This window comes from Ricinus communis, chromosome 2, assembly GCF_019578655.1.
Source record: "Ricinus communis isolate WT05 ecotype wild-type chromosome 2, ASM1957865v1, whole genome shotgun sequence".
In the NCBI taxonomy this organism is placed as follows: Eukaryota; Viridiplantae; Streptophyta; class Magnoliopsida; order Malpighiales; family Euphorbiaceae; genus Ricinus; species Ricinus communis.
In genome coordinates, this window is record NC_063257.1 from 1,264,762 (window position 1) to 1,285,850 (window position 21,089).

Here is a 21,089-nt window from a genome sequence, read left to right on the forward strand (position 1 = left end):
ACACCGACATGCCCGAGTAGATGTAGATCTCAGCACAGAGATCCCATCCCATAACGCACAGAGCCACAGGCGTGGCGAATATTGTGGGTCCCATCGTCTTAACGTGCGCACCCCCTTAACACAGTTAGTTGGTGTATGTATCTACTCTCTCTCTCATGATATGCGGCTGTGGTACATATGACATTAACATAAGATACTTCAAAATATCCCGCCCTTCTATTTTTACCATCTTAGCCTCCGATTTTCCCTCCTTTCTCTCTCTTCATATACCCTGTCTTTTCTCCTTCTCTTTCTCATTTTTTGCCCCAGCAACCAAAATTCAAAGCCAAACAGTACCTTATTTTCTAAATCTTAAAAAAAAAAAAAAATCAGAAAATGAGAGAGATCTTGCACGTTCAAGGAGGCCAATGTGGAAACCAAATTGGCTCCAAATTCTGGGAAGTTATTTGCGACGAGCATGGTGTTGATCCTACCGGACGCTATAACGGAGACGGTTCTTCCGATCTCCAACTCGAGAGAATCAATGTGTATTACAATGAAGCTTCCGGTGGGCGTTATGTACCTAGGGCTGTTCTTATGGATCTTGAACCTGGCACTATGGATAGTATCAGATCCGGTCCTTACGGACAGATCTTTAGGCCTGATAACTTCGTGTTTGGCCAATCTGGTGCTGGTAATAATTGGGCTAAAGGTCATTACACTGAGGGAGCCGAGTTGATTGATGCTGTTCTTGATGTTGTTCGTAAAGAGGCTGAGAATTGTGATTGCTTGCAAGGTCTGATTTCGCTTTTCATTTCCCTTTCCTATTTTCTGTGAGATCTGAATTGAATAGTTAAAGAATTTGCAAACAGCATATTCATTTGATTATTTCTTTTGCAATTTTTACTGTTTAAAGGTTTTTGGTTTCTATTTTATCCAATTTATGCTTTTCTTTTTCTCTCTAGACTCATATGTTGATTATGGAATCTGCTTCTTTTAGCATTTGCCTTTTCTCTGCAATTATTGCTGTGTTGATATTGTTTTTTCTTATGTCGTAGTTATGGAAAGAGTCTGCCTCTTTTTTTCAGCTACTTCACTTTTTCCATTGTTGAAGTTTTGGTAAAAAGTTTTGGTGTCATTTTCATATGCTTCTTTTTTGAGGTTTTTCTTTTTGTTATTTTATCTTTTACCGGTTAATCCGCCAATACGACTAACCAATCATCTTTAATTTTTCTTTTAGTGTTATAGCGATGACTCTTTAAACATGAATGGTCTGCGTGTCTTTATTATATTATATATTATTTTATGTATTACAGGCCGGACTATTTCGGTGCTCAATTAATTATGTTTCGTTGTTGCTATGCCATGATAACTCTTAGCTGTATAAGTAGGCCCCAGTTTTTGTCTGGTGTGGAAGCCATAAGGGACCCAATATTTCAGATACTCTTATGATAAAGATAAGATATAAGCAGATCTAATGTAATAGTATCCAGTTTTTAATATCATATCATCACTGTTATGATGGGCCTGATTGGCCCAACACTATAACCGCACCGACATGTTCTCTTTTTACATTAGCATGCTGTCAGGGAAAAGTTTATGCAAAAAGGTCGCAATACTATTATTTACTCAAATCATTCACTTATAATTATGGCATCGACAGGAAATTTAGTGTAGTTCAAAGTGAAAATAAAGAATTAGCATGGAAATGAGTGTCAGTTTCTCTTTTTCTCTAATATTCAGTCATGAAAAGAATATTGTGGCTTGCTAATCAAAATAAAGAAATAAATAGTGGCTTGGCTTGATTTCAAAATGTGTCTCTGGATTTATGATTGCAGCTTCTGGATCTGCACCTGAATTAGAGTAACCATTAGTATGATCTTTGATACTAAATGCATGACTTGACAGTCACTGTAGTTATGATTGACACCTAACAGAGTGGCCAAAGACATACTTGCTCACCGGGTCACAGATTAATTTTGCACAAGTTTCGTTTGCCTTGGGATTTTTCTTGGGAATATGCGACCGCTTCTTATTTTGATTATACTGATTAACCTTTTTTGAGTATGGAGAGAGATCCTTCAATTTGAAGTCCCCAGGAATCCTCAAATATCTGGCAGTTTGGTGAAGTCTTAAGTATTTTGTTTTTACTTCGGGATCAGTATATAGAACTCATTTGTTTCAATATATTTTGACCAGGCTTTCAGGTATGCCACTCGCTTGGAGGAGGAACAGGTTCCGGTATGGGTACTCTACTTATTTCGAAGATCAGAGAGGAATACCCAGACAGGATGATGCTTACATTCTCTGTTTTCCCCTCACCGAAGGTTTCAGACACAGTTGTAGAACCTTACAATGCCACTCTCTCTGTGCATCAGTTGGTAGAGAATGCTGATGAATGTATGGTACTTGACAATGAAGCGCTTTATGACATATGCTTCAGGACTCTGAAGCTCAGCACTCCAAGCTGTGAGTTGTAAATTGTTTCTATATAAATATCATAAGATGAAATGCATGGATATTAATCTTGGCCTTTTTGTAATTGAATTGTGCAGTTGGTGACCTGAACCACTTGATCTCTGCTACTATGAGTGGTGTAACATGCTGCCTGAGGTTCCCTGGACAGCTCAATTCAGATCTTCGCAAGCTGGCTGTAAACCTGATACCTTTTCCACGTCTCCACTTCTTTATGGTAGGGTTTGCACCACTCACTTCTCGTGGATCCCAGCAGTACATTTCCCTCACTGTTCCAGAGCTTACTCAGCAAATGTGGGATGCCAAGAACATGATGTGTGCTGCTGACCCTCGCCATGGCCGCTACTTGACTGCCTCAGCTATGTTTAGGGGAAAGATGAGCACCAAGGAGGTTGATGAACAGATGATCAATGTGCAGAATAAGAATTCATCGTACTTCGTGGAGTGGATTCCAAACAATGTGAAGTCTAGTGTGTGTGATATTCCTCCGAAGGGTTTGAGAATGGCATCAACTTTTGTGGGGAACTCTACATCCATCCAGGAAATGTTCAGGCGGGTGAGTGAGCAGTTCACAGCCATGTTTCGTCGCAAGGCTTTCTTGCACTGGTATACTGGGGAAGGCATGGATGAGATGGAGTTCACTGAAGCAGAGAGCAACATGAACGATTTGGTGGCAGAGTACCAGCAATACCAGGATGCAACTGCTGAGGAGGATGTTGAATATGAGGAGGGCGATGAGGAGAATTATGAGGGTTAAGAAACTAACGGCAGGTTCTCAAGAGTCGGAATGAGGTTTGATGAGTCGCCCTATCCTGCTCTTATATCTACTACTTACGTGGCTGTCAGTGTCTTATTTACTGTTTCGAGCTTGTGTTTCCTAAGGTGATATTTGTTGGTTTTTTCAGTCAAGCATTTGAATAATTGAATTTCATGTTTGATTCTATATGCTTAGAAAAAAGGGGGTTGAATATTTTGTTGCTTTTTCCTTGGCACTTTTTTGAAAGTGTTAGAGAATTACTCGCGAGTTGGGGATGTGTAATGTGAATTGAATGCAAATTACATGGATGTTAAATACCCTACCAATGAAGTTCTTCTGTATAATTATTGCGTTTTCTTATCCATAGTGTTGATTGCTTCATTTCTTTCAATGTAATGCTTATTAGGCTTTAACATGTAAGGTGCTGGTGGGTTTCTTCAAGAATGATGACATTTTTGTTGCCCAGGCGAGGAACTATGAGAATTCAATTTAGTTCTAATTTAGCCCTAAATAGTTATATGAAATATTAATTAGTTTTAATGTTTAAGAGGAAATAAATCAATACTTGGTAATTATTTTCCGGAGTATTAATCTCCATTTATAAATAAGAAAACTTTTTATAGAACAGGGAAACAGTTTCCGGATGGTCAAGATCCTCTCTCACTCCATGGAAGATTACAGCCACGTGCTATGAGTTCTTTGCGGAAACTGTTTTATGGAGCAGGGCAGCGAGCAACTGGAGAATGGGCATATTACCTGGTTTTTGGCATTGGCGACTAACTTTCGTTCTTTTTGGCAGAGTGACAGCTCAGATTGTGACCCTTGATGACTCAGTCTCCGCACCGCAAGTCAGTTATTAAGCAAACACTTCTCTCATAATGAGCTGGGCCTTAGTCCACTGTAAAAATTTTAAATTAACAAGAAAACAGTGTGTGTGTATATATAGGGAGAAGGTGCATTTTTGCTGTTAACGTTTGGTGCGAAGTGCACATTTGCCACTTAACTATATTTGGAAGCATTTTAAGCATAAGATTTGGCAAAAACAACTATTTAAGTCCCTCTTTTAATTATCAACTTAACAGAAACTCAATCTGTTAGTCAAATGGCGATGTGGAATAAAAAGAAATGTATTACAAATAAAATAAATTCTCTCTTTTTCCAGCTTTATCCTATGTCCTTTTTCCTTCCATTATCACTGTGTATTATTTTCTCCTCTCTGTTTTCTTCACCATTAATATCTCAAAACTCAAGTGAACTCTTTCTCCAAAGTGAGTTAGCATCGTCGATGACAGCTTGAATTATTTTTGCAGTAGACAATGATGGCTTAAGCTCTCATCACGATATTCAGCATTCATCTCACTATTAGAATAAGTAAGAAGTAGGGGTGAGGATCTAACAGAATGCACACTGTTACTCCTTGCATTCCCATAAACCTTATTGCTACTTTTTGCTTCTGAGTTTACAGGATTGAAGCATGGATTCTTCTATGCTTGTACGAATTACTTTTGGGACTTTTCTGAATGTTCCCTTTCTATGTCTCTTTTTGCATTTTTAAGTTTATTTTTGGTTCTTCTATTTAATTAATTAATTAATACTATAATGCTTTACTAATAATTCTCAGATTTTATTCTTAATGAAAAAAATATGTGAAGTATATATAGTATTGCAAGTGCTTGACCTCTAGGAATGCCAGTTTTCAAGTCCAATTCAATGTTATTCAGGACTGTGTAGAGGAAAAAAATTAGCTAACTAAATAATCATATATATTAAGTTAGCATATAATTAAAGTTTTTTAACATAAAATATTTTTGGACAGAGGATTACAGTTAGATAGCTTCCAAATAGAAAATAAAAACCAAAAATATACTTTATAATTATATATATTAATAGCTGAAGGAAAGTATGACAGAATATGATGGGAATCCAAGTTCAAAGTTTAAAGAGAACATCCATCTTCTTACTTCAATCTTTGAACGATCCGAATTTGTGGATTAAATTGGTAATTTCTAGTTTTCTTCTAATTCACCTTATCATAGTATTTTTGCTATTGGAGAGTTAATTGATAAAACCTACAATTCCCATCAGAATAGTATGGTAAAACTGAAAGCTCATATCCATGCTAGACAATTCTGCTGCACGAAATTTATTAGGAGGTGATTTTTATGATGAAGCTGATTTCAAGATTGGCTTTGAGTTGGGGTTTGCAGTGTACTATTTTTACTAAATGGATCCAAAATCCAGCTGTCATTTTGACCATCATACTTGAGCACTGCATCCTGTATAGTTATTCCATAGAGTTACTTAACTGAAGGATATCACAGAGCGAGTCCACCATTATATGATTTCTTTCTTTATTCATGTTGCTAGCATAATTGCATTCCCTGGTCTGGAAGGGTTAATGATTTTTACTTTTATAAAAATAGATAATAAGGAGACAAGTTATAAATTGACTAAAGAATCTTTAAACACAAATGTGTACAATTAGTTTCCTTAAAAAATAAAAAACACTTGCAAGTGACTAACAAAAAATTTTGGAGCCAAAAAACAGAACATTTCAAGAAATAGAGAGAGAAAAAATAAATAAATAAATATTTATATAATATATAAGAAACGTTCGCACTTGAGACCTATAGGCTAAAAAGAGAGAAAAATGGTGAGAAAGATGGATAGAGAGAGAGCTATAGAAGAGTGAGTAAAGAAGATCGTTGGAGAAGAAACATAATGGTTTGTTAGTTAATGAGCAATGAGTTCCTCTTTGTCCATATCAGTATTTACACGCCGTTTTCTTCAATCAAAAAGAGGGGGCAATATAACAGAAAAACCATATTCTCCAAGTTAAATGTCTCTAAGATTAGTTAGGGGGCATATTTGTACCTTGAGGCTAACTTCAAGGGCGAAAATGTACCTTCTTTCTCTATATATATGTTTTTAGTCTTCCCTATAATATAAAGCATCATCGGCATTAGATATTGCCTCCTCCTGCTTTCCTTTTCAATTCTTTTTTTTTGTTTTTTTGGCCACAATTGCATCACGTATCCCTTTTCCGATATGATACGTGGACCCATTCTATCATATTTATTTAATGGCCTTAAATGTCTGTCAAAGTAATAACCATAATAAATGAAAATAAGAATACCAATTGTTTGTGAGAAAGCAGAAGTAAAAAAGAAAATAGACAGTTAGCTATCTGAGCCAATAAATACATTTCTGGACTGTTATGAAAAGAAAAATATATGGAAAAATTGATTTCATCAAAATAATATTTAGGAGAATAAATGGGAAAGCTCTTAATTACAATTTGATAGAAACTCAACTAGGGCCTAGAAGATATATATATATATATATATATATATATATATACGTGACAAAAAGCTAAAAAATAAAGAAAAATAAATGATAAACTATGATCTATGGGATTGGGAGAGACGTAACTTAATACAAGCAGAGCTAGAATGTTTATCCCTACAAATTAGCATTCTTCTCTGTCTAGCTTTAGCTGCCATGGCTTTAGTAAAACTCTTATTCATATCATCAACTGTTTGCTGGGCAAATTCCATCATCCAAAAAGACTCTCCAGGTCCACTACATGCATTGAGATCAGGAACACTACTTGGGTTCACCGTCTCAATGTTCATGCCCAATCCACTTCTTGATTGAAATAAGGGCACATTCTTGCCATATGGGTAGTACGACGGATAGCTCTCACTCGTTTCTACTTTATTTGCAGTCCTTTCTATGATGAACGGTTTCTGATCAATCACAACCTGTACACCGTCGTCATCTGCAGTGGTAGCCGGTGTAACCTCCAGAGTCAGTCCAGCGCTTGCCTTCACTTTCGTTTGAGGCTTTTCTCTTCCAATATTGTCAATGCCAAGACTTAGCTGCAAAATTGTTAACATTTGTAAAGAAAATAGTTAGTAAAGACCTCATCCCCTCAAAAAGAAACAGAAGCTAAAAAAGATAATGAAAACAAAATAGTAAAATTCATTCATAAGAGAAAATTAGGAGAATAATAAAATAATAACCTCCTGTTTCCTTGTTTGCAGCCACAAATTCCTTTCTTTCATCTGCTGGTAATAGCGCTTGGTCTGCTCTATCTCCTGATAGATTTTCACAATTAGCATTACTGTATTCTTTTCTTTCGGCAAAAGGATTAAAGAGAGGAAGAGAAAAAATATGGCAGGCATGGAAAAACAGGAAAGTGACAATTTGTTGAAATAAGAAAAAAATTCTCACCTTTATCAGCAATTCATTGCTTTGAGTATACTCTTGTATAATCTCCAGCAACTCCTCTTTCGTCTGCAAATATAAATCAATTCACAGATCGGTAAAAAGAAACTGTGAAATCTAATAACTGTAAAAAAAATTAAAAATCAACCCCAATTGTCAAAACGCCAAAACACTTAAAACCCATCAAAGAAAATCCACAGAACAGAAACAACCACGTAAGTGAACAGATAATTCTGGAGATTAATGAAGTAAAAACAGAAAGTCCACGGGAGCGTACCTTCTTAACAGAGAGTTTTCTTTTTAGACGCTTAGGCTTGTCATCAGATTCACTAGGACAGAAAGCGAGGGGCGTTGCAGGGCTCGAAGCCTCGCCTTTAACGGCGGGTTTCTTGGGCTCAATTTCTCGAACTACTGGTAGTGGTGGTGGTGGTGGTGGGGACGTATTGAGTGTCGGTGTTGGTGATGGTGAAGATAAAGAAACGCGGCGCTGACTGAAGTAGTCATCGGTAGATCTCTTCCTTTTAGTACCCCAAGAAGGGAATAATGAAAGTTTATGCTCAGCTTCGATCAGATGAGGAAGCTCAAGCAAGATTGCAGCCACTTCCATCTCATCCTTACTCTCAACAGGACTGCTACTTCTCTCTTTCATTCTTCTTTTCCCCCTTACTATATTAAATTACGCTTTTCTTATAAATTGTATTTTGCTCCGAATTTCTACATAGATAGATGTAGTAATGGACAGAGGTTTGGAAAATCTCCCGGTTGAGAAAGGAGAATCCAAAAAAGGAGGAGTCTTGGGTCTTTTATGGAGAAAATAATACGAGAGAAGTGGCAGAGGAGGCAAAGATAGAGAGAGGGCGGAGGGATTGTGTCGTGTGTTGTTGCTTGGGGACGGGTTCTTGTTTGCCTATAATGGAAAAATAAAAGAAATCCAAAGTGCGGGGTGTGGTTCTGACACGTGTCGTTAAAAGGAAGATCGAAGTTGGTCTTCTTAGGGTTTTATGCAAGTCCCTCCCCCTTTTTTTTCTTTTTCCTTTTCAGTTAGGTAAAAGGAAAATAGAAATTCAGTGGATGAAGGAAAGAGTACATTTAAATGGTTGACTAAAACGGCGTAACTTTGGAAGTTCCTTTTTCTTTTTTCTCTCATTTTTATATTTTTATTAATGACAAGCTTAACAAGCTCTGAGAACTGATTTTATTAAATTAGAATGTAATTTTACAAGCATGGATAGGATATTAATCTATTTAAAAATAATAAATTTAAATTTGATTAAAACAAATGCATCTGAATTCGTTTTAAATTCACTAAAATATTATTTTTGTTATTTAAATTCGAATAAAATTATCTATATATTATTTATGTCTTATTAGAATGTGTTTAAATTTTATAATTATTAAACAGATTTTTAGGTATTTAAATGAATAGCCAGAACTATATCCGTTAACAATAATTAAATTATAAATTATATTAATAAAAATTAATGCAAACAAAAAGCTACAAAATATAAATTAACTAAATTTAAATATTCAATATATTAAATATAATATAAATTTACTAAAATTTTAAATAATTAAAATAAAATAAATGTTAATTTAATCGAGTTCAGATAACAAGTATTTGAAAATTTAAATTTGAACTTGACTCAAATTCGATACGATAGTAAAATTATATTTTAAATTTATTTATTATTATATAGATTTTTCCATTTTATTAGAATTCGGTCGGATCGAAATTTAAAATATCCGTCAATTGGACATCCCTAAATACAAGTGTGTTTTAATAATTATTTATTATTGATTGTTAATTATATTAACTAACTAAATTAAGTAAATTTTGTAATTTTATATAAATATATTTTCTTCACTCTAATATAGGTAATATTTTAAATATATATATATATACTTCATATTACGTATCGTTTTAAAAAATCGATAAAGTAAAAGTTAAATAGAAAAAAGAAAATAATAAAATAAGAAATAAAACTTATAATAGTTTAAAATATTATTAAAAAAGACTATGTTGATCACATTCACTATTGTATGAAGCAACTTGTAAACTCTATTTATAATGTAACTATTTAATTATGAAAAATAAATTGTGTAGATGAGGAGTTGGGTTCATTAATTTGTTAAACAACAGAAAAATTGTTTAGTTTTTGCTATTCTTCTTTTTCTGTCTAACTCTTTCCCTCGAGTCATTTTCTTAGAAAACAAACACTTTTGCCTCTCCGTACTACTTTATTTTATACATAGAAGCTGATAATTCCATCGTTTATTTAATAAATTAAGTGGAAGATTTAAATAATCAATGAGAATAAGGAGAAGCATAGGGTCTGGTCCAAATCAAGAAAGGGGCATTGCTAAGCAGATGCAATCAGAATTGACAATAAGCCAATCACTTGATTACTGAGGTACAACATTAGTAAATATGGAATATTAACAAATTGTTGGCTTTTTATTGGACAAATAGAAAAAGAAATCGGAAATTGACTTCAGGTTAGTTTTTGGGCTTTCTATTAGAGAGTGTCCCATTCCCAAATTAGTGCCCATTTTAAGTTTGGCATTTTGATTGACGAATGACATTGTGGAATCTCAACCAGCAAACTTCCATTTTCTTTCCTATTTTAAGAATAGTCATTCCGAGTCTCATTTCTCAGCGTTTAATTTGCTTGAAATAATGCATATCTAAATATTTAATTTAATTTTTAATTTAACTCATAAATATATAAATTTTATTTTTATAATTTTTAATTTAATTATAATAAACACTTGAATTTTATTTAATGATAGCATTAAACTATCTATATATAATATATGTAAATGTATCAAATAAAAATATTTAATTATTTAATAATAATAATAATAATATAAATATTTTTAATCTTTTTTTTAATTTTTTCTATTTTAAGATTTTATTAGTACGAGATTATAAAATTTTCAATAAATAAATAAAAAAAATTATAACATTATATATAAACTTAAATTTTTACTGTCAATAATAAATATACATATTAAAATAAAAATTATACGTAACACATGCCACTTTTTATTAAATAAAATATATATTATTATTTTTTATTTATATATATTAAAATATTAATTAAATATAATATTTTATACTAATTAATTTTATTTATATTTAAATATTTATTATCTGTAAATTTAATATTTATTTTGATTCATTTATTATTTATCATTGTTAAATATTAGTGTGAGTGCTGAACGGCGTCAATTTTTATCCATAGCTGACCGAAGGTGACCACCAAAGCACCAAAACGGTCAATAATATTATCCGACAGTTCCCTTCCAGCGGTATTTATAGTTGTTAAGAAAAGATTACTATTTATAGCAGAGAAGAAGGAAACAATGTTATAAAGAAGAGGAATTTTTTGCTACACATTTAATCTACATAAATACCTGTTTTTCGTAGTCTGGATTATATAATACTCACAATATTGTGTAATGATTTATTTAATTTTTAAAGTTTGAGCTGAAAAAGAAATACCACATGTTTGAATTTGTGTCTCTTTAACCCCTTAAAAATTCGTTATTTAAACAAGTCATCAATGATTATCATAGATTATTAGATTACAAAGAAAGAGATTTAGCAGTACGACACCGTTTAAGCTCGACAGGCTCAACAGAGATTACCCAGAAACGTCCCAACTCGAAACTCCAGACATTATACCGTTTCGATATTTTGAAGTTGGGAACCAGAGAGGAGCGCGAGGGTTTTTACAGTAGACTTGCTCTCTCTCTCTTTCTCCCAAAAAGAAAAAAAAATCAAACCTTTTCTTCAATTTCTTTACGTCCCAAAACAAAAATGCCGTCTGAAGACGCAAAGCCTGGGAAGACGAAGAAAGAAGAAGAAGACGAGAAGAGCTTAAGTTCCATTGTGAAAGCCCGCAAAAAGAACCCAACAAATGCAGCTATTAAAGATCCCAAAGTCAAGAAAGCTGATGATGATGATGATGATTTTGACATTCCCATTAGTAAGAGTAGAAACTCTTCAGCTTCTCGTCCCAACACACCTAAAGTTAAGAAGGAAGACAAGGATTCTGATGCTGATGATGATAAGCCCATTTCAATGAAAAAATCTGCTGCCAAGTCTGATAATAAGGTCGCAATTCTGTCCGTTTTTCACTTTTCATTATGTTATTGCGCTGTATTGAAGTCATAACTTTTTTTTAATTTGTTTTTGTTTGGTTTGGTTTGTTATAATTACAAAGTAATAAGAGAATTAAAATATAGCTCAAGCGTGCCTAATAATTAGGTTGGACTCAGTTCAGTTAATGGTCTTTTGAATAATGGATGACATATAGTTTATCTTCTTTTGATATTTCTTTTTAATTTCTTGTGTTTAATTTTTTCATTATACAATGTATGCCTAAATCAAAGCTAATTAAAGATGCTAATTGATACTAATATATTTTTGTCTAATTTACATTAGTAACAAGCTTACTAGAATTTACTTTATTCATCGAAAGATGTGGTTTTATTTTAATTTAGTTGGATTGATTTAAAGGAATTGAACAAGAAAAAGAAGAAAAAAGAGGAAGAGAAGGGTTCTGTGGTTATGGAGCAAAATGGCAAGAAGAAGGAGAAGAAGGTTTATGATTTGCCTGGCCAGAAGCGAGACCCTCCTGAAGAGGTAACATGTGCTGTGTTGATTTGCCTTACATATGTTAATTGTCTGCTTCTTAATTAAGAATTTGGTGCTTTTATGTGATTGTAGAGAGACCCACTTAGGATTTTTTATGAAACATTATACAAGCAACTTCCCAACAGCGAAATGGCGCAAATCTGGTGAGATGTTTTTCCTTGTGCTTGTTTTTCTTCCATAATTTTGTCTATGGAAATCAAAACAAGAAGCTTTCTTAGTTAAGGATGGAGGTTGTTTTATGATTCTTCTGTTACCATGTTTGCACAAAATTTGGATTCCATATGTGTTAATGCTGCTGCTTCTGAATAAAATAAAATTGCATCCGGCCCACCATCATTTAAATGGATGATGTTCTTCTATTAGAGATTGATATATGAGAGCTTAGGGAACAAACAGAGAATGTTAAGGCCACCAATGAGATCTAGTGGGTAGGTAGTATTCCTTGTTGTGCAGATAATGTGACAGTCACAAATGCTTCACCTTGTATATACATATCATGAGTTACATACTAGAGACTGCAAAATCACTTCAATGGATTTCCATCACAAATAGATTATTTAAATATCTATAAAGACAATAGAAGAAGTACAATATAATGTGCATGCATGTATAAGTTCAGTTACCAATCACATCATGAATTTATGGGGATATCTCATAACTTTTATATGCAGACCTTTTTTTTGTCTTAGCATTGTCCTAATTTCAGTGTGTAATATTGTGGTATTGCTGATGTTATTTTAATATCTTATGAAGCTTTTTTGGCTTCTTGGAATTGAAGGCAGTGTATTTCGGACAGATTTTAGCATATTGAAATTCTATACAATTGAATGGCCAATTGTCCTGTGACCATGGTACTTCCTTGCTGGCTTTCATTTAAAGAATGGGTGCCACTTTCTCTAATGAAAATGCCGTACCCTGTATATATAAGCCACTTTGACCTTATATTGTACAGTTATGCCAGATCTATTTGTGTGCAGCCTCATGTTCCAATATTATAGTAGATTGTAGGTTTATAATTTAGTTCAAACTTTACAACTTTTTCGCATATTTTAGTTGCTTTTCACTTTTGTTTTATGTGTATAAATCTTTTCTCCTACTGCAAAATAATGAAAGTGTTTGGTTTAATATCCATTGGCTGATGATCAGACCTACACTCCCACAATGCAGTCAATTAAGGGTTTACACTGATGTTTTCTTTCTAATACCCTTGAACTTGAAAAGGTGTTATGCGGTGGGGTTCGATTTGTAGATAAGGGGGGATGGTTATTTTGATGTCTGCAAATATTCTCTGTCAATGCCAATGTGTCACTAAATTGAAATCTTACTAAACGACATGTATTCTATTTCATCAATCTTCATGTTGGACATTGATGGTTGAAAAATGTTTGTGCATTCCCCTGAATCTGACAGTTTAAAATTACATTTGTCAATGTAAATTATAGATTTGTTTTCTCTCTCCAACAACTGTAGTTTTAGAAAGAGAAAAATTGCAATCCATCAAGTCATGGTTACCATTGGTGTTGGAGAAAACAATGTCAGGTGAACTATTCCAGAAAGCATTTGAATTGCTTTCACAACATCACCATGGGTGTTCAACTAGGCCATTATGATTTGACCTATACCTCTATGGCACTGGGAATTTTATTGTCTGGCTATACTTGCAGGCACCATCTGTTTGAACTTTGATTTATCTGGCTGATCTTGTATATTTTTTCTCCTTTAATGTGTGTTCGACTCGCCATCCATTGCCTGTATATTGAGGTCACAGGCAACATATTGTTTTCTGATATTCACCGGCTATATTGGTTATAATGGAGAGTTGCACCTAAATGTATTTCAGGATGATGGAATCTGGTTTGCTCTCCAAAGAAGAGGCGAAGAAGGTTTATGAGAAGAAACAAAAGAAGAAGAATCAGCAGAAGCTGAGTTCTCCCGTCAAAGCAATTACTACTGCCACAAAGAGGGCTCAATCTCCAACCACTAAGAAAAAGACACCATTGGCCCCTGTATCATCGGTTAAAAAGAAGACGACCGACTCCAATGCTGAAACAAAGCAGTCTAGGAAACGCAAGATTGCTGGTGGAAGCACTGATGAAGATTCTGATGACGATTTCATAGTCAATAGAAGCACAAAGAAACAGAGAGCATCTTAGACAAACCGACATTCCTTATTGGCTTAATTCTCTTGGGAGCTGTTTACAGTTTCACTAATCCGCCAAATTCTTACCCAATTCTAATGTGTATCAGTACTTCTCACGATTTTCGAAACATTAGAGAGCTGCCATTCTTAATTCTTATATTTGATGTCCTTGTATTCTTCTTATCTATGAGAAAGAAGAGTTCTGCTATACAGCTCTCTTGATTGTGACGGCATATGCCTTGCCTTGCATTTTAAGAGTCTTTTATCATATAAGAGATGAATGTAAAAGCCTTGACCCTACTTCTGCTTTTAGCATATTCTCCACTCTCATCTCAGGGATGACCAAAGCATGCAGAGCAAATAAAATAAATACGGAAAGAAGAAAATACAATAATAAAATAAAGAGAAAAATTACCAAAAACGATTCATTAATAAAAATTACTTCTCTATTTTTTAATTAACATTGCACATGTTAATTTACATCCATTGGCTACTCTACATCCATATAATCTTTTTTCTTTTTTATAAGATAGCAATCGAAAATTCACCGAGGCATATTTAGTAATATTTGTTAATTTTATAAATCTTTTAAAAGTGATAGAATTGTCCGTGCTTTAATCAATATTTAGTGCAAACGAATCCTTTCCCAACTTTATAAATTAAAAATATATATATCAGACTTCTTATAAACTGAATTCCAATTGTAACAAAAACATAATAATAATAAGGAAATCCAATTCCTAATAACTAACGGCTAACTGGTTCTTTTTTCCAAATTAAAGAGGGAATGAGGAGATCAAGTTAGAATGAATTTTCTATGGCAATCCAAATCAATTTCAGATTGAGTTTACTCTTTATATATATATAGACACGAGTTTCTTAGAAGAATAGTTTATATGTTTTTTTATTTTATTTTTCTATGCAAAGAAAGGCAAGGAGCGAACCCGAAAAAGTAAAAAAGAAAACACAATTAGGAGGCTACAGGGAAGCGAACGATGGACAAAAGATCGGACAGTAGCACCTCATTGCCTGATCACTCCTCCTTCTGTGACAAAGAATTGGAAGTTGCAAGCATCTTAGTTGAATTAGCACAGCTCGTTAAACAAGAGATTTCTATGTCAGCCATTAATCAGGTATCGCCTTCTCTTCATGCAATGCCTCTTCTTGATTGTAATAATTTAAGATTTTTATTTATTTTTCATTCTTTCAGGAAAAGAAAGACTTAGAAAAAAGAGTCGACACTTTAAGTACCGTAAATATCCTCGAACTGAATCTACATTATTATTATTATTTCTTCAACCTTTTTCTTATTTTTGGGTTTGCATTTTCCTGATATTTAAATATTTGTCGTAAATGATAGTCATCGAATGAAGTGGAAAGGTGTCACGAGGAATTGGTAGAACACAACCTGAAGGTGAAAAGAAAAAGAACGAAGCCAGGTTTGCTTTTTTTTTTTTTTTTTTTTTAAATCCATATTAAATAGTATATATATATTTTTTTTCTATAAAAGCTAAATTGAAACTTTTACTGAAAAGTTAATATATATATATATATATATATATATATATGTGCGCTGATTCCAACTGTTAAAACTTTTATATTTATTTTATTAATTTTATTGATTTGATATTAAATTAGTCTCATTCATATATAAAATAATTTTATTTTTATTTTAATATTAGTTATAAAATCTTGAAAAATAATTTTTTTTTAGATTAAGGAATCTTTCATTAAACTTTTATTGTTTTCTAAGATAAGTAAAGAACAAAAAGATTTAGAGAACAAACTATTGTAATACTTTGACAAAATGTTCGTTTAATATTAGTTATATATTAAAAATATATTATTCATATAGCAATCATTTAAAAAAAAAAAAACTAAATTTGTATTTATTTTTAATTTTTTATATTTGATATTTGATATCAAAGTTATAATAACAGTTTAACGTTTAATTTGAATAATTTTTTTTTTTCCAGTTGAAGCTCCTGGGCGTCGAAAATACTAATAAAAAAAGATTAGGCAAAGGTATGCCTATTGTAAACATGATTAAGACTTTAATTTGCTAATATTTTGTTTATTGATTAATTTAGTTTAAATACGTGCATTTATTGCAGGATTTATCAGCAAGCAAATATGTGCGGCATCCATCTTCCTTAGGCTTACTGTCGGACACTTCTCCTTTTTTTTTTTTTTTTTCTTTTTCAATTTTATAACTCATTATATCTATTTAATTCTTTCATTATTTTGGCTTGGAACTTGTAATCGAATTCATAAATATGTTTGACATATATTTCAAATACCATCTTATGTTAGAAAGCATAAATTCAGTTTTTTTTTTTTTTTTTTTATATCAGCAGAAATAGAATTTCATTTATTTTCTCATAGAAAAATGTGCAAAAAAACCTCTGAATATATAAATTGTGCCAAAGTAAATAAAATAATATTACTTCAAAGTAAAAAATAGAAATATAACTTTTATACCATACAATAAGCGCAAAAACGACTATAGTATATATATCTATTATGATTTTTTAAAAATATTTTGATCGAAATGTGCATATTTATTATGAAGAAATAAGTTTGTTTAGTTTTAATAAGCAAATTAATATATACTAGTGCATGAATGTTCCGTTGCTAGTAAATCGTAAAGGCTATTTTCTTGTTTTTTTTTTCCGTTGAACTAAACATAGCAAGCTAATTTGCCAAATGGATATTTAAATTTTAATCATCGGTTTATCTAAATATTTTAGTTTTATATAAATATTAAAAATTTATCTAGTTTTATATAAATTTAATTTAATTTAAATTATATTATTTATAATTTAAATAATTACGACGGTCGTATAACATTCAAATAAATAACTATTTTTTATAAATATATAAAAAATTTATTAACTTTGCATTCGATTTTAAGTAAAAGGGTCAAACTTGCATTGATATTGAACGACACGAACCATTTCTGAGTTTTATGTTATGTATATATAAAAAAGATTCCAATAGAAATTTTTAAAAAAGAAAATATATCTATAAGGAATGTGCTATTTGGGCTATAGTTGAGCCGCAGATTTGAGCAATTTGGCCTTTCAATTGCAATTCGCAATACTGCAACTCTTTTAACTTCCTTTTTAATTTCTCATTCAGTATAATACCAGATTTTCCCACCTCCAAAGCGGCACCAGAATCTTCCATCTAGATTATATTTTAAGGGGTGGAATATGTTCCTCCTGTTTTATGTACGCATTTTCAAAAAGAAAAGAAAAACAAAAATATATCGGCATCAATCCAGCTCAAGGAGCATAACTCCAAAAGATAGATCGGTTGGGGATAGAATCAAAACCCGAGAATTTATGCCGAAATGAACACCTCAATCAACTCATTGCTTCTACATAAACCCTCTTCTTACAGGAGAAATGCCTAGTGCAAAATAGAGCAACAAAGCTGTTTAGTTAGAAAGAGAAAGATGGGTTGGTTATGGCCAGAGAGAAGGGGTCCAGCATGGAAGCAAGGATGGGCAGAGCATACTATAGCCTCCATCTCACCACCTCCTTTTCCTTTGCTTGCCATTTTCTTGATAATTTTTCTCCTCCTCTTTGTTTCATCCTATTTTAACTATAAGTATCAGATGCAGCATACTTTTATCCACTTCAAGTTGTTTCTCTTGTTCTTGCCTGTTCTACTGATCTTTATTGCTAAGCTTGTATCGAAAACTGAGAGGCCCTTTTTCCCTGCTACAAAAGCAGTATATGGCACGGTTCGTCCAAACTGGGACTTGCCTTGGGGTGTGGCAGTGCTGCTGGTGGTGCTTCTGGTGATGGTCTCTTACCAGTCATCTCTGCGGTCGGTCTGGTCTCCGCTTGTATGGAGGTCTGATTAATGATTACATGTATATAGCCAATTCTGTCGGTGTTTAAAATTTAGCCACCTTCTTTGATAGGATATATATGTAGTATTTACTCTTGATGTTAACTCTTGATGATTATGTTATGAGGAATTTTAGAGTTACAATAACAGATCACCAAAGTAGCAATAGCTACACTGCAGCAGTAATATTCTGAACTATGTAATTTAGGATAGTTACAAGCAGTGCGCAAGATAACGGCTATACAAGTTAAAAAGTCTGTATTGCAGATTCTTCCCATGACATTGCTTCAGCAGCAAAAAGAAATTCTACACAAGGACAATCCCCACAACCACTAATAATTTTAAAAGAAAGAACACTCTCCCAAGCAGTGGCAATACTGATAAAAGAAAGAACAGAGCCAATACTGAAGCTACATAAACAATTACAACCTACAAGAATCTACCCTGATAAAACTGATATAAAAAAAGATGTGGTAGCGTCATGTCACAGGAGTAGATGAAATCTTCAATTTGGGTACTTTGAAAGAGGCAGAGAACAATTTTGGAGTCTCTAAAATGGTGATGGTTTCAACTTCTTTCCTTTTGGAACCTCTGCTGCCCTAATCATTATCAAAGAGGCAAAGTACAAAATAAGCACACTGATGAAAGATAATGTTTTATCTTAAATATGCACATACGTAGCAATCACAACAATGATCCACATATCCACTCTTTAATTCTTACAAGTCATCAGTTTTATTCCTTTTCATGTTGTGATGGTTTCCATGCTACATTGCATAAAATGACTCACAGTTCCAGTCATGCAAATTCAACAAAATTCTTATTACCTTATCAGCATCCTTCAGCGGAGGAGCAGCCTTTGCCGGACACAATTCTTTCTTCACAACAACATTACTTCTGCTCCTGCCATTGCTTTTGACCACCCGACTGGAAGCTTTAGCTCCTGTGTTGCAATGTTTTAGTGAAGGTGTAACTTGAGCACTTCTGGACTTTTTCAACAATTCCAACTCCTGCAAGAGTCTAGAATTTTCTTCCTTCCACTTATCTCTGTCAACCTCCATCTCAGTCAATTTAGCTTTCAGTTTGCTGAAAATTTCATCCTTCTCATTATTAGAGGACTGAAGCAGCTCCACACTGGCTAGAACTTTTGCAATCTTTGCATTTGCCTGGTCAACCTCAGATTGTTTGGTTTTTAATTTATCACTGAGACTGCTCTCTAAAACATTATACTGATTCCAAACAAAACTTTTCTCTTTTAGAAGTGCAGATATCTCAGAGTTCTTTTCAGACGAAAGCTTCTCATATTCAGACTTCAATCTTTTTACTTCGTTATCCAACCTTTTAGAACCACTAGATCTTAGATTACTATCTTCGACGCCTTCCTTACATTTGTCACTTTCCTTGGGATTTTCCTGAAAAGAAAGAAAAGAAATGATAATAATAGCTTTTGAAAAGAAAATCCCTGAGAAACTTCAGAAAATGTAACGAAACATACTTCTAGAATTTGAGAAAGGTAGTTGAAGCAAGATCTAAAATCCGCCAATTCATCTTCTGTTTGCTCTGCAATTTGGAAAAGTTAAACTGTGAAAGATTGTATAGTAATAATTGTTTCAAAACCACATGCATAAGGACGCACCAATAACTTATCTTAATGGAAATGCATAAACTTTCAACAGTAAAAAGTAGTGAGGATTCATCAAGTGACATTCCTATTTTTTTTCCTATACAAACTTCAGTTGCTTTGCCTGTGATTTCTAATAAATCATTGAAAAGAAAACTTAAATCTCAAATCTTGCAACAAAAGTAAGCTTATTTCTATGAGTAGTAGCATGAATTATGCCGGAATAGAATAAAAAATGCGCGAGTATTGAAAAAAAGAAACAGAAAAGAAAACTGACCTAATTTCAATTTATAAAGAGAAGCCTCTCTGTGCTTCAATCCTAACATCAGATTGGATTTGGCAGCCTGAAGCAAGCAATTTAGGTCTTTCTCCATCAAGGCATCATTCATCTAAAAAAAGAATCAAACCAAAACTCGAACCTTAAAGATCCCCAATTCAAGAATTCTAAAAACCGTAACTTGTTACAAAGTCTATAAAGAAAAAAATTATAAAAAAAATTGGGGAGTACCTGAGAGATGTGATCTTCGCAGAGACGAACGTCGGAGGCCCATCGTTCGTGTTGCGATTTGATGCGATCTTCTAGAAATTTTCTTTCTTCCAAGAGTGTTTTAAGCTGTTCTTGCTGGTTCTTGAGTATTTGAACCAGGTTGTTGAATAAATTATCGACTTGAGAGCTTTTTCCAGCACCCATCTTGCGATACGAAAAATAATAACAAAATTGACGTTGCAGAACAGAAAATTTGAAAATCGTGAGTTGTGATTGAAGGAGAAGATGAAGGTTTCCAACGGTCGATTCTTCGAGTATTTCAAATTTATTGAAAGAACAACTGTTGGGCGGCGGCCTCAAAAAATATTCGGTCTTCTGCTTGAATCGTGTCATTTATGGGCCAATTTTGCTTTTAATTAAAAGTCTTATCTTGTGGGCTTTTTGTTAAAGGAGGCTGGGATGTTCTCTTTTTGCTAATTCAGCTTTGTTTGAATGTGATATTAATATAAGCATTTTAGCAAAATTTGTTAGAAAATATGAGATAAGCACGTAGTTTTTCTTTTATTTATTTTTTAAAGTCCATACAGGTAGTTAAAAGAGAAGAAGTAAATTAAAATGATGATATCCATATAAAAACCCAATATGAAAATGAAAATCCTAATAAATTTCCAACCTCTTTGATTATATTTAGTTAAAATAAATTTCATAAAATTTATTTACAAAAAATTACAGCAATTGAAAGGAAAGTCATTTACTTTTAATAAAATAAATAAAATTTATAAATATATTTTTTATTACTAAATTAATATATTATATACACATAATATATTGTTGAAGAACAAAAACAAGAACCAACAGTCCAGCGGTTAACAGAAC

The 21,089-nt window shown here is 32.8% G+C and overlaps 5 protein-coding genes across 5 annotated transcripts; 3 read left to right on the forward strand and 2 right to left on the reverse strand.

Annotated features, from left to right (window-relative positions):
* Positions 1-126: 126 nt before the first annotated feature.
* On the forward strand, positions 127-3,571 carry LOC8274667 (tubulin beta chain). Its single transcript, XM_002510494.4, has 3 exons — positions 127-775; positions 2,179-2,448; positions 2,535-3,571. Exons 1-3 carry the CDS (start codon positions 376-378, stop codon positions 3,209-3,211), a joined length of 1,347 nt encoding a protein of 448 aa, XP_002510540.3. The 5' UTR covers positions 127-375; the 3' UTR covers positions 3,212-3,571.
* A 2,858-nt stretch (positions 3,572-6,429) lies between these two features.
* On the reverse strand, positions 6,430-8,401 carry LOC8274666. The gene is made up of 4 exons (XM_002510493.4): positions 7,719-8,401; positions 7,448-7,510; positions 7,237-7,311; positions 6,430-7,092 (listed from the first exon to the last, which is right to left on the reverse strand). The coding sequence occupies exons 1-4, from the start codon at positions 8,088-8,090 to the stop codon at positions 6,613-6,615; spliced, it is 990 nt and encodes a 329-aa protein (XP_002510539.1). The 5' UTR covers positions 8,091-8,401; the 3' UTR covers positions 6,430-6,612.
* Positions 8,402-11,093: 2,692 nt separating this feature from the next.
* Positions 11,094-14,556, forward strand: LOC8274665 (neurofilament heavy polypeptide). Its single transcript, XM_015719112.3, has 4 exons — positions 11,094-11,561; positions 11,967-12,092; positions 12,177-12,247; positions 13,945-14,556. Exons 1-4 carry the CDS (start codon positions 11,265-11,267, stop codon positions 14,255-14,257), a joined length of 807 nt encoding a protein of 268 aa, XP_015574598.1. The 5' UTR covers positions 11,094-11,264; the 3' UTR covers positions 14,258-14,556.
* Positions 14,557-17,506: 2,950 nt separating this feature from the next.
* LOC8274663 lies at positions 17,507-18,252 on the forward strand. The gene has a single exon (XM_002510490.4). It carries the CDS (start codon positions 17,705-17,707, stop codon positions 18,116-18,118), a length of 414 nt encoding a protein of 137 aa, XP_002510536.1. The 5' UTR covers positions 17,507-17,704; the 3' UTR covers positions 18,119-18,252.
* A 92-nt stretch (positions 18,253-18,344) lies between these two features.
* Positions 18,345-20,593, reverse strand: LOC8274662 (centromere protein F). Its single transcript, XM_002510489.3, has 5 exons — positions 20,235-20,593; positions 20,004-20,115; positions 19,601-19,665; positions 18,933-19,517; positions 18,345-18,704 (listed from the first exon to the last, which is right to left on the reverse strand). Exons 1-5 carry the CDS (start codon positions 20,415-20,417, stop codon positions 18,585-18,587), a joined length of 1,065 nt encoding a protein of 354 aa, XP_002510535.1. The 5' UTR covers positions 20,418-20,593; the 3' UTR covers positions 18,345-18,584.
* Positions 20,594-21,089: the final 496 nt, after the last annotated feature.

Bases quoted from the DNA above. Each gene is read 5' to 3' on its own strand.
- LOC8274666 (XM_002510493.4), bottom strand. From the start codon at position 8,090: ATGAAAGAGAGAAGTAGCAGTCCTGTTGAGAGTAAGGATGAGATGGAA. The intron at 7,511-7,718 runs GTACGCTCCCGT...TTATATTTGCAG, and splicing joins GAAAACTCTCTGTTAAGAAG to ACGAAAGAGGAGTTGCTGGA. The intron at 7,312-7,447 runs GTGAGAATTTTT...AAAATCTATCAG, and splicing joins GCAATGAATTGCTGATAAAG to GAGATAGAGCAGACCAAGCG.
- LOC8274663 (XM_002510490.4), top strand. From the start codon at position 17,705: ATGGGTTGGTTATGGCCAGAGAGAAGGGGTCCAGCATGGAAGCAAGGA.
- LOC8274667 (XM_002510494.4), top strand. From the start codon at position 376: ATGAGAGAGATCTTGCACGTTCAAGGAGGCCAATGTGGAAACCAAATT. The intron at 776-2,178 runs GTCTGATTTCGC...TATTTTGACCAG, and splicing joins GAATTGTGATTGCTTGCAAG to GCTTTCAGGTATGCCACTCG. The intron at 2,449-2,534 runs GTGAGTTGTAAA...TGAATTGTGCAG, and splicing joins GAAGCTCAGCACTCCAAGCT to TTGGTGACCTGAACCACTTG.
- LOC8274662 (XM_002510489.3), bottom strand. From the start codon at position 20,417: ATGGGTGCTGGAAAAAGCTCTCAAGTCGATAATTTATTCAACAACCTG. The intron at 19,666-20,003 runs GTCAGTTTTCTT...TCCAAATTGCAG, and splicing joins TCTTTATAAATTGAAATTAG to AGCAAACAGAAGATGAATTG. The intron at 19,518-19,600 runs GTATGTTTCGTT...CTTTCTTTTCAG, and splicing joins ACCTTTCTCAAATTCTAGAA to GAAAATCCCAAGGAAAGTGA.
- LOC8274665 (XM_015719112.3), top strand. From the start codon at position 11,265: ATGCCGTCTGAAGACGCAAAGCCTGGGAAGACGAAGAAAGAAGAAGAA. The intron at 11,562-11,966 runs GTCGCAATTCTG...ATTGATTTAAAG, and splicing joins CTGCCAAGTCTGATAATAAG to GAATTGAACAAGAAAAAGAA. The intron at 12,248-13,944 runs GTGAGATGTTTT...AATGTATTTCAG, and splicing joins AGCGAAATGGCGCAAATCTG to GATGATGGAATCTGGTTTGC.